At 34.4% G+C, this 12,527-nt stretch overlaps 2 protein-coding genes across 8 annotated transcripts in view; one reads left to right on the plus strand and one right to left on the minus strand.

Moving 5' to 3' along the window:
• The window catches only part of SLC25A40 (solute carrier family 25 member 40), a 45,900-nt gene extending 40,704 nt beyond the window's left edge, over nt 1-5,196 (plus strand). For both annotated transcript variants that reach the window (XM_020987468.2, XM_078151892.1), the window contains exons 10-11: nt 2,729-2,815; nt 3,185-5,196. In XM_020987468.2, the coding sequence (XP_020843127.1) occupies nt 2,729-2,815; nt 3,185-3,321 (224 nt within the window). In that variant the 3' untranslated portion in view covers nt 3,322-5,196. The remainder of the gene's footprint in view (nt 1-2,728; nt 2,816-3,184) is intronic.
• Nucleotides 5,197-7,035: 1,839 nt separating this feature from the next.
• RUNDC3B (RUN domain containing 3B) overlaps nt 7,036-12,527 on the minus strand; it is a 119,244-nt gene continuing 113,752 nt past the window's right edge. For all 6 annotated transcript variants that reach the window (XM_020987480.2, XM_020987478.2, XM_020987479.2 and 3 more), the window contains one exon: nt 7,036-9,884. In XM_020987480.2, coding sequence (XP_020843139.1) covers nt 9,739-9,884 — 146 coding nt within the window. In that variant the 3' untranslated portion in view covers nt 7,036-9,738. The remainder of the gene's footprint in view (nt 9,885-12,527) is intronic.

Here is a 12,527-nt window from a genome sequence, read left to right on the forward strand (position 1 = left end):
AACAATCTACATATATTTTCCTATTTTAAAAACCTTTTTAGGTCTATTCGATTGGTTTATTACGTTTACTATATTTCATAATAACACTTTCACATACAATAATGTTTCTTTTATGTACCATCTTCAGAAAATGAAGTTCTTCTGCAAGTGAATTTTTCAATTGAAAGTTACTTTTTAGTTTAAAATTTTTTATAGGAATTTTTCTAACATGTATTGCATATAATTTAAGTGCCTCACTGTAGTGACTATAGAATGATTATGATTATTATTATTGAATTCTACAGTCACAGAAACATAGACTATGTAGAGTTGAAAGGGGCCTCATGGCCATCTTAGTCCAAACCTGCACCTGGATTTTTTTTCTTCCTATGACATAACTGGCAACTGTATCCAGCCATTGCTTAAAGACCTCTGAGGGAAAAATCATGACCTCCCAAGTTAGTCCATTTCACTTTGGGCCATATGGCCTTCTTGCTGTTTATCAAACATGATGCTTCACCTCCTGACTCTGTGCCTCTGTCCTATGTAGCTTAAGTTAAGTTCTCTTTTCCTTCAGTGTTCAGCTCAAGTATCATACTTAGGAATTTTCTGATCCCTCTCCTCCAAATTATCTTGTATTTATTTTGTGTATGTGTTTGTGTGTATCTGTTGTCTCTGTCAATTGAATGTAAGTTTCTTGAGGGTAGGAACTATTTCATTTTTGTCCTGGTAAACCTATGGTCCCTTTCACTATGTACTTGGCACATAATAATAATAAATACTTAATAAACAAGTCTTTCATATCTTTCTGGACCAAATAGAGGTATTTGGGCTAGATAGTATTATAGTTAATGAGATTTTAACTGATTGAATAAAAAGACCCATGAAACAGTTGTTAATGGAGCAGTGTCAGGGTTGTGTGAGGGCCTGTTTGGCCTTCTTCTTTTCAACATTTTTAGCAGTGATTTGAATGAAAATGTAGATGGCATGCTTATCACAATTTTCATAAGGCAAGAAATGAATGTGCTGGGTGATATGATTCAAAAACATCTTAAGAAACTAAAATGATGGACCAAATAAGAGAATATTTAATAGGGGAAAATATAAAATCTTACATGGATTAAAAAATTATCTTCAGAAGTATATATGATGGGGAGAAGTACGTCTGGTCGGCAGTTCATTTGAAGAGTATCTTGGGGTTTTAACAGACAGTTTGCTCAATATACATGGCAGCCAAAAAACTGGTATAGTCTTGGGCTATATTATGAAGCATAGCATCCAAAACATGGAATTTAGTTGTTGAGCTGTACAGCTGAAGTGTTCATTTCTTGGAGCAACATTTTCTTATTTTTTCCCCAGTAATGAACATCCATCTTTTCTCTCTCCACTCTTCCTCCTCCCAATTGAAAAGGACAAGCTAAACCCTTGTAACAAATATGTAGGCAAGCAAAACAAATTCCTTTCTTGGCCACATCCAAAAAGAAGTTAATTTGCTTGGTACAATATTTCAGGAAGAACATTGACAAGATTGAGAGCAACCACAGGACGGTGATCAGGATGGTTTAGGAACTGGAGGAGTTAGTCTAGAAAAGAGAACATCTGAAATGCAGTCTTGTGGAAGAAAGATTAGACTTGTGTGCTTGGTCCCCCAGAGCAGACTGGAGGAGCAATGGGTAGATGGTGCAGAAGGGGAACATTTCACTGTTATTTGTTATTTCACTGTTGTTCACTGTAATAACTTCTTAAGGATTAAAGTTATCCAGAAGCACAGTGGCTGCCTCATGAGGGTTTCTTTCACTTTAACTCTTCAAAAGATGACTGAACAAATACTAGAGTTATAATAGAATGTATTCTTGTTCAGATACTTATTGAATTAGATGGTTTCTTAGGGCCTTTCCAGTTCTGAGATTGTATGATTTTTAAGATTGAAAGTTATAGAAAATTAATCAAGACTTTTGGCACTAGAGATTCTTTAATATCACAGTTAACATCTTTCTATGGCTTATTTTCACTATAGAAGTCCCGAATTTGAAATTACAAAATTTTAAGTGGCTATTTGAAATAATAAACTTAACTAATTGAAATACAGTTAATTGATTTCTTTATCAATATAAAAGCTTGGGATCCCTGAGCTTTTCCCATCTGCCCTACTGCAGAACCTTCGTATATGTATTGTCTTCCTCTATTAGAAGCTGAGCTGCTAAACAGCAGATTGTCTTGCTTTTTTCCTTGTATGTCCAGGGCTTAGCATAGTACTTTGCACATTTTGTTGTGATTCAGCTGTTTTTCAGTCATATTCAACTCAATTGTGACCCCATCTGGGGTTTTCTTGCAAAGATACTGGAGTGGTTTGCCATTTCCATCTGCAGCTCAATTTACAGATGAGGAACTGAAGAAAACAGGGTTAAGTGACTGGCTCAGGGTCACACAGCTAGTATCTGAGGCCAGATTTGAACTTGGGAAGATGACTGTTCCTGTCTCTAGGCACAGAACTCTATCCACAACGCCACCTAGTTGATCTACGTTGCACACAATAAGTATTAATAATTTTTTTTTTGCACATAGTAAGTGCTTAATAAATGCTTTTTTATTCATTTACATATCACTTCAGTCTTTCAGACTGTCTTCCTATATTCTCTGTGCTTTGTACATTGTAGGCACAACAAATATTTGTTGAACCTTATAGCTAAAACAGAAGAAATGAGTAAGTACTTCATAACAGTGTTCTCTCTCATTTTAATATTTATAGATATAGATCTACACACCCTACCCACATCAACATGGGACATCATGAAGCAGATTGTTTCTAAACATGGAATTTCTGGATTATTTGCAGGTAAATATCAAATTTACAAGTCCAGAATTTTTAAAATATCTTCCACATTTATTTTTCCTCCTGTTTTTTATAAATTAAAACATTAGGAATCAATGTTCAAATAAATCATTTAGATAACATATATTATGTTTCTAATAACTAATTGGGCAGGGGATTTATTATTCTATAAATATTTAATGAATTATTCAAAATTAAAAAGAATACCGCATAATATAAAGGAGTTGTTAATCATTAGATTTTTATCTTTCCTCAGAATTCTTCATATTGCACATAGTAAATGACCTAATGTCAGATTATAACCCAATAAAAGATTATTTATCATTAAGAAAGATAAAAATTGTGCTCTTGATTTTCTTATTCTTTTTTCAGGACTCATTCCCCGGTTAATTAAAGTTGCTCCTGCTTGTGCCATTATGGTCAGTACATATGAATTTGGGAAGGCATTTTTCCATCAGCAAAACCTCAAACAGGAATACCATACTTCTGACAGTATGGACTTGAAGTAATTATCATGGTCATATTATTAGCTGGAAGGTTCTCGGAAATGTGTAAACTGCAAGTCTATTTTTAAATATCTTTTTTTATTTAAAAAAGTATTAATTTTACAATTCTAATTATAATTTAATAACACATTTTCTATTTTATCCTGTCTTTGGAAGAATTTAAGAAAATTCTTCCTTGGGTATCCATAACCCTTGTGAGAAAGGAAAAGAGAAAAGCTTGACAAGACAGCAAGAATTTTTTATTGAATTCTAAATTTTCATTTGTTACCTATTGTCTCCTATGAGTCTGTCAGTTGTACCTAAACCATGATAGGAGTAGAGTGTTTAAAAAGAAAAGGCTAATAAGTCTTTTGTGCAAATCTTAATCATGTGCACAAGTATTTATTTTTTATTGAAATGGAAATGGAAGACAATTATCAAATAACGTCACGCCAGCACTTGCCAAATATTACCAATGTGTTTTTATTTTTAATTCTGATATTCCTTAGTGTTTTGTTTGTTTGGGGTCCTTATACATAGTAGGATTTCTTCTGACAAATCATAATTGTTTTTTCTTTATATCCAGAAGTAATCCTTTTTTGCTACTATAAGCAAAAGGTACATATCTTTTGCTGTGTTCTGCCAATTTTGAAGAATATGGATACTGTTCTTGGAAACTTCGTATTCATTTCAAACTGTGGTTCATTGCTTTAGAAAACTAGTCCTCTGTATTTGGTTCAGATAAGTTGAGCACTTGAAAAGGTAGCCTAGTTTGTGTTATGGATAAGATAATTGCTAAGAGCTATGTAGAGTACTTTAGGTCCTACTGCTATTGAGGTAGAAATAAAAAAGGAAGTTTTTCATTACTTTCTGATGCTTCTATTTATATACATTCACTTTAGCATCTAAAGATTTGGCACAGAGCGTCCCTGTGCTTTTTATTCTGTGATTGATAAGTATCGTTGTTATTTTCATTGTTTTCCCAGCTCAGTTTTGTAGGCTTGTTCTAATATGCTAGAGATTATCACATCATCAGTGGCTAAATATTTTCATGTTGCTTCCAGATTTCACATATTACTACATTTCACATTAGTCTGCTGACCATGAAAATAAGCAGTAATCGGGGGTAGCGGCATTTTTTTTAAAGAAACTTTTCTTGTTATAGGCCAATAGTATGTGACTAAGTGTCAGAATGAAATGAAGGAAGATGTAATGACAAAATAGGAAATAGCATAAATTTTAAAAATTACTCTTTGATCTTTTTTTTTCCTCAGAATAATTTATATGCTATGAGACAAGCACTTTATTATGGTCTAAATATTTTTCATGAAAATGTGAAAAATTTCAGAATGGAATAGTTGAAGGAGATGGGATTTAAATATTATCTGGTAAGAGTTAGAGAATTAACACAATTATACTAAACTAAGAAAGGGTTCACATATTTTGCTAAACAAATAATTTTATATCTCTTTAAGTTTTGAATATAACCATGTGTGTATTTTATTTCATCCTATGTTGATTTGTCTTACACTTGGAAACAGTATGTATGTATATTTGTTTTTAATTCATTTTCATTAAAGATTTTGCCTCCTTTCTAAATTTAAGGTTTCTGTAGTACTTCTTAGTGACAATATTCTGAAATTTTGTTAAATTTAGATATATGAATGATATGCATATACACAGTGTAAGTTTATGTAGGTTACCACTTATTAACAAGCTTAAAATTCTTATTGGTACCTATCACACTTAGTTTTATTATTTCTATTTGCATTGATACTGAAATGAAGAAAGTGTATAAATCTGTGTTTTCAAGTGGTAGTCTTTCCTTCTGTGTATATTTCATCTTCAACGTCATGGATAAATATGACAAAGATTAATTAAATTTCATCTTTCTATTTACCTGGAATTGTTTTTAGTATAACTGACAGTTATTTTTAAAAAACATAGCTAAATTACATACAAAGATATGTACCAATGAAAAGCAATTGAATTGAGGTTTTCTGCACATTGAGCCACAGAAGCTACTTAATGTCATAAAGAGAATGCTGGATTTGAAGTCCAGACTTGGTTTTAGATTCATACTTCCTGTATGACCTTGGGTAAGTTACTGAATCTATCTGGACCTCAGTTTCCTCCTTTTTAAAGAGAAGGTTAGACCATATGAGCTCAAGTCCCTTCCAGTTCTAAGCCCTATCATTTTCTACAGAGAAATAAAAAATTTTCTTGAATTCAAATAAGTTAAACAAGTTATTTGCTAATCCCCTATCATATGTGGTAGTGCTGGGGATACAAAGATAAAACAGTCCCTGCCTTTAAGGGTTCCCAGGCCTCCTGAGGAGATGCACCATGAAAACAGGTCAGTAAATGCAAAATAATGCCAAGAGATGGAGAGTACTAGCACCTTGTGGTATCAGAACAGCCCTCATTTCAAAGTGGGCTCTGAAGAAAGCCAAGGATAGCCATGTAGAATGTCTGACAGGCCATAGAGAACAAGATGGAACTTTATGGGATTAAAAATGCCATACTTGTTAAAGATCATCCTTTACTTGAAGATACAATATGCTTTTAGCAAGTCAGTGTTAGCTGCATGTGAGTGTATGAGCACATTGTATCTCTGTCATGGTTCAGAAGTAAAGATGGATGTTTAAAAACAAAACAAAAAACCCCTTTAGTATCGACTCAGTTGAAGAAATTACATAAACATTGTATAATCAATGGAATGCTGTGCTCAGATTTCTGACTTTTTATGAATTCAAGGAATAATGATTAGCTGTCATTCAGGAATATCATCAGCTTTCGTTTCTTAAAATACAACAGACATGCTACATACTAAGTTTCTTTGTGATTTGATGGTTCCAGGAGGAATACATTTGTTGCAAATTCTGAATGTACTGCTTCTTAACCGAATATCATTAAATTTGATTTCTTTCCGGAAGGAAAAAAGTTTTTTCTCCAAATATTAGATTGGATAGCTTTATTGGGTGTGAAACAAGACTTTTATACAAGTGAGTATCTGCTTAAAAATAATCCCTCTTGTTAGATTATATCCATTATGTTTATTTACCCCAATATAAATCCTTCCATTATATCCATTATGTTTATTTACCCCAATATAAATCCTTCCCTGGTTTAAGTTATTCCCTTTGGGGAGGATTCCTAGGAAAAATCACCCCAAGTTTGATTTAGTGTCACTTTAAAGGTTTTCAACTTGGTTCCATAATGGTATAAATGTTAAGACATCAGTTCTGAGTAATTTTTTTCTACTCTATGTTAGGAGACCTATTTTTAAATAATTAAAATAAAATCTTTAATTTGCTTGAAATATACTCTGAAATATGCCACTGTGACAGCTTATCTAACATGCTCAGTGGCAAGGATGGAGAAAACAAAAGCTCAAGCTCTGGCACCACTGGGCAATAATAGTTTGTTAAGATCTTCTTTAAAATAAATACATGCAATAGAGCACTGGCCCTGCAGTCAGGAGGATCCAAGTTCAAATCCAGTTTCAGACCAGACACTTGACACTTAACTAGCTGTGTGACCCTGGACAAGTCAGTTAACCCCAATTGCCTCACCAAAAAAATAAATAAATAAAATATATGATGATAATGAGATTTTACTTGTGTTGAAATGTATTTCTCCAAATGAGTACCCATTAAAAAATGAAATTGTGATTTCTTCCCATATTTTATATTCTTGTTGGAATGAGCTTGTAGAAGCAAAGGAAAATAGTCACTATTGATGGCTATAAAATGTTTAATTTACATGCAACAAATATATATCAAGGCAACAAAATACACCATACAAGTTTTGGCATTAATTCAACATTCATGATATTTTTTTCCTGAACAATGAACATTGCCATTTAGAACTGAGGCTTGAGACATACAATCAGTTTTCTCATGCACAGACATCTATAAATTCTATGACTATTATGAAATGACCTGTGTAGAAAGCTGAAATTCCACAAGAGCAAATGAACTTTACTCCAAGAGCTCCAAGAAAGGGAGCATGACAGAAGTAAAAAATTGTAATTGTGTCTTTGATACAATGGGCTGAGAAAAATGTTTAATTCTGCACACAGTAAAATGTAAGAATGCACAAAGTATCTGTTAAATAAAATCTGAACACTTTAAAGATTCCACCTCTTTCCTGTATGCTAAAAATGGATGCAAATTAGTTATTTAATAAATAACTTAAAAATAGGATGTCATAAAGGTAGGTTGATAGTTACAATAAATGATGCCATTTTCAGTGGCAGATCTTGTGAAAGTAGCACTATTAATCCAGGACCAAGGCAAAAATTAAGTCGGCAGGCATTTGATTGCGTTGCCCCTATGACTGTAATCAAAATCTGCTCTTAAATCCTTTGTATCAAGGTAGTTTAAATTATAAGCTATCATAATAAGGGAGATGGGAGAGGATAAACATTTTTTATTATCAGGATTTCTTTTTTCCCTGAAATCATACAACTTAAGCCTACTTATTCCACCTACAAGTACTAGTATTTATTTTTAGTGTAAATTATTAGAGTGGCCAGGAAACATGTAAGTAATTCAATAAATTCCCACATTCATTTAATTTCTATTCCAAAGAATAACTAGGTTAAATTTCTATTATGCCAACTATTTCTTCATGGAAATAAAGTAAATAAGTAGTGCCAAGTACTTAAAAGACCTACGTTATTCAGTATTTTAAAACATAAATCAGTCCTATCCATCGCAAACAATACTATCTCAAAACAAAGATATGAAGGCTCCAGTTGTATTGCAGTAACTTCATGTAAACAATTTAAAAAACTTCTTTGGCACAACAAAATATAGACTGTGCTCCCCCTCCCCTCCAAAACAAATTAGCTATAGAAAGTAAATCATCTATTTTTTATTCTAAATTAGTATAGTGGGATTTATAAATAGATGATTATTTGCAGCTATGGAATCTGAAGCGTAGAAAGATAATGCATGCCTTATTTAGAATAAGTTCCCCACCCTTTACACACCAAAATGTGAAAGTTCATTATCAGGTATTAGAAGATTTAGTCTAAACTCATTTTATAGATGAGAATATTGATTCTCAGGTCAAATGATTTGTCCAATGTCACGTAGTAGGTTAGTATTATCATTTGAAATATGGAGCAAACTTTTATTAATAATTTTGTTTTTAATGGACTGTGATTAATTATAAAGCCTGGAAAAATATACTTTATTGCTTTTTCATATTGGAGAGAAAAAGCTTTAGTGTGATATATATGATTTTACCACACATGTTTAAATTTAAGCCATCCAAATTGTTTCTAATTTTTTATTATTTTCTCCATATTTTTACATAGTTTTTCTTTTGAAGTGTGTGTGTGTGTGTGTGTGTGTATGTGTATGTGTGTGTGTATATCTCCACATACATGGCAACTTACCATCTAGGTTTTTAGAAAATTACAGGGAAACCTGGCCAAGGAATTTAGTTAATCATTTCACTAAAGTGCATCTAGGTTATTATAAATCTCTTTTTCATGGACCTTATGAAATACATTATCAACTGTCTAAAAAGATAAATGTCTATAAAATTTACAAAAGGTAAAGTGGAATGTCATTATCAACTGGTAAATGTTAAAAACTGAAAAGCATTTTCAAATTAATTGAATAAGCTTCTTCAAAATCTGAACAGTTCTGACAATCGCTATCATGTATTACAAGACATCTAAGCATTGGATTACAGCAGGAGCTCAATGAAAACCTGAAATTGTGAAGCAAAGCCTAGACTGTGGAAAGGCAAGTAAGAGTTACCTAATGACACTGGGTCATGGGGGGCCAGGGTAAGGAATACCATTTAAAAAAAAACGCTGCCAGAAAAGTTTTACTTTCCATGCCATGTAGGAATAGATTTGGTGGTATGCAAAGATGTATGTGTTACATGGAGGCAACAGTATCTCAGTGTCTCCAGTGGACAGTAACACCGGGCACAGAATTTTCATTCAGACCTTGTCTAAGGCATACAACTGCCTTGTCTGGGCCCTCTTTGGGTATCATTTCTTCTTCACGATGCCATCTGCATCAATACATGAAAATGCTTTGTTTAAATCCCGTGAACTCAGGTCTTAGTAGCTAAAAATATTTAAATAAATATGTGAAAAATCACTTGAATAGTATGTGCATTTTGAATTATTTGGGGAGCTATCTGGTTTAAATTTTTGTTAAAATCTTTATCAATTCACCTTTAAAAATTGCACATTTATCGGAGAAACTGAAAACAAGAAAAATCAGTTTAAGATATTCTTCATTAAGAGTATATGAACTGGTTTCTAAATAAGAGAATATAAATGAAATCTTTAAAAAGCATATCACTATTTGCTTAAGACTAATGTCTTCCCAGCAGTCAAACTCATGGAATGTAGACTGAATGTATGCAACATAAGAGATCTTATCTGGTGGCCATCACATTCTCCTTTCAAGATGGAGTTAAGCCTGGACTGGTCATCTCTGTGGTGGGACTTGCAAGGCAGTCACTTGATTTCAGGCTTGTTAGAGATTTATAACTTGCTACTGAGGTCAGAGAGCCACAGAGACCAAGTAATGAGGGAGTGTCTTCTTTACCTAGGGTTCAGAGAATAATAAGAATTTAAGTCATTATATGCACTTTTAAAAAAATTTGCCTGTAAAAATATCATTGAGAACTGCCACATTTTAAAATCCTAGGAAATATATTTGTCTGCATGTTGTCTCCCCCCTTAGATTGTGAGCTCCTTGAGGGCAGGACTGTCTTTGGCCTCTTTTTGTATCCACGGTACTTGGCACATAGCAGGCCCTTAGTCAGTGTTTTTTGATTGATTGATTGGAGTCAGAAGCCTGAGTTCAGATCCTACCTTAGATACTATGTGATCATAAGCAAGTCACTGAACCTTAGAGATCTTCAGTTTCCTCATCTGTAAAATAGGGATACTAATACTTGCACCCCCTCTCCCACAAGGTTGTTTTGAACACTTTCCAACCTTAAACAGCCATGAAAGTGAGTTTATTTTTATTCAGGAACATGTTGAGCCTGACCTGGTGAGGCCAGAGCTATACTGCCCTCAAGAGGCTTCCGATGTAGTGGGAGGGCAAAAAAAGGACATTGAAAATTGATGCAAAGTACAAAAAATTGAGGGATGGCAGCAGGACCCAAGAGGATTAAGACTGGCATCTTTGACTTGAATTGAGCTTTGAAGAAAGCCAGAGATTCCTGGGTACAGGGGTAAGGAGAGAGTGCATTCCCACCATGGAAGGCAACTTGTACATTTGAAAACAATCAAATTCCAGCTGGAAGTCCTTTGCCTTGATCATTTCTTCCAACTTATGTATGTATAAAAGTAGCAAAGGAGAAACCCAACAACTGTATGAGGCCTGGGTAGTGTTGACTGTAGTTCAGGCTTTTCTGTAGCAACATTTGCATCATATCAGACCACCAAGCGTGGCACTTGCTTTAATAAGGCTGGGCCGTTATTCTCCTGGGTCCTTATGTCCCCTGTCAATGGCTGCATGATATGTCAATCAGTAAGCATAAGGTGCTAACTGTATTTGGTACTGTGGATAGAAGGATAAAAGTAAAATTTCTGCATTTGCTTTCATTTTACTGGGGGAGACAAACATGCACACAATAATACATACAAAATAGATATCAGGGAAAGCCTCCTGTAGAAGGTGGTGCTTGAACCAGCTTGAAGAAAACCAAAGATTCTAAAAGAGCTGTGATGGGGGATTATGTTCTAGGCAGGGAAAGCATAAACCAACTTGGCCTGTGGATGAGCTCTGATGCCTTTCATTAATGCTAATTCACTTCAGAAAAGCCAGCATCTCTCTATTCTATTTATTCACATACCTCACTTTTGAGACTTGTTTGTATGGATTTGCATTGTTTATTCTCTCTGGAGGTACTACAGGGCTTTGTTTCATTTACTGTCTTGCTATATCTTGCATCTCTAGAAATGTGTTATTAATTTGACAGCATAAAATTGGAGTTATTCAAGAAATACTGTTGTAGCATCTTAGGTGTTAGGCTTCTCCAAAGTCAGCAACATAGAAGGTATCTTAGACACACACACACACACACACACCACACACACACACACACACACACACACACACACAAATATCCTTAGCAGTAAAACCTTCAAGGAAGTTGATGTCAAGCTTATTTCAAAAGCTGCTCATTGCTCCTCTAAAGTGTAATGAAATGGGAAACTAAGAAATGGAATGAAAAGGAAGACAAAGTCTTTAAATCTAAGATTGTTTTGTTCTTGATTTACCCACTGCCTAGGAAAGGTTCTGAATTAACATCCACCCCTCACCCCTAGACTGATGATGGACAGAACTCGGTGTCAACAGTGATAATTCTTCCATTGACATGGGGGGGGTGGTATGTCCACAGAAATTCTCAGATTCCTCTCCACAGAATGATAGTGATCCTGGGTTCCCAAATACTATAAGAGTAAAGCACAAGCTCCATCGGGTCCTACCCAGCTAAAAGGGTTCATTGCATGGTCTTGGTGATGGACTAAATGTGGGTCTGAGGAGCTTGGCTCTCATCACCTGGATGATGAGATTACTTGGGTGATGACAACTAGGACTTAGGTTTTGTGGGGGTGATGACAACACCCACACTGATAAAATTACAGATGCTGAAAGTGTTGAAGTAAATGACATTTGTGAATACATTTTCCCTTAGCAGTGAGCTCTTGTAAGTTACAGCTTGCATGGCATTTGCATGACATTGCAGATTCGCTATCACTTTCATTTGAATGGATTAGCAGTAAGGAAAGTCACCAGACCCACAAAGTTGGTTTATGCTTTCCATGCCTAGAACAGAGATAGCCCAAAGCTTGATCTGAGGAGAAAGAAAAAGCCCCAGTCAGTAATAAATACACACATAATGTATATATGTATGTACATATATTTATATCCCAACCCAATTGTTAGATACTTTGGTCAAAATATGTAACATTAAAATAATTCCTTGAAGGATTTCTAGAAACGTGTACATTGTAACTGAGTTAAGGAGATTCTTTTTTTTTTTTTTTGGCTAGACAGTGGGGTTAAAGTGAGTTGCCCAGGGTCACACAGCTAGTAAGTGTCTGAGGCCAGATTTGAAACAGGTCCTCCTGACTGCAGGGCTGGTGCTCTATCCCCTGGGCCAGCTAGCTGCCCCAGGAGATTGTTTTAAAAAGGTTTAACTTGTATGGCTGCTTGATGTAATAAACAGAG

This window comes from Phascolarctos cinereus, unplaced genomic scaffold (genome assembly GCF_003287225.1).
Source record: "Phascolarctos cinereus isolate Bilbo 61053 unplaced genomic scaffold, phaCin_HiC Scaffold_1;HRSCAF=81, whole genome shotgun sequence".
Classification (NCBI taxonomy): Eukaryota; Metazoa; Chordata; class Mammalia; order Diprotodontia; family Phascolarctidae; genus Phascolarctos; species Phascolarctos cinereus.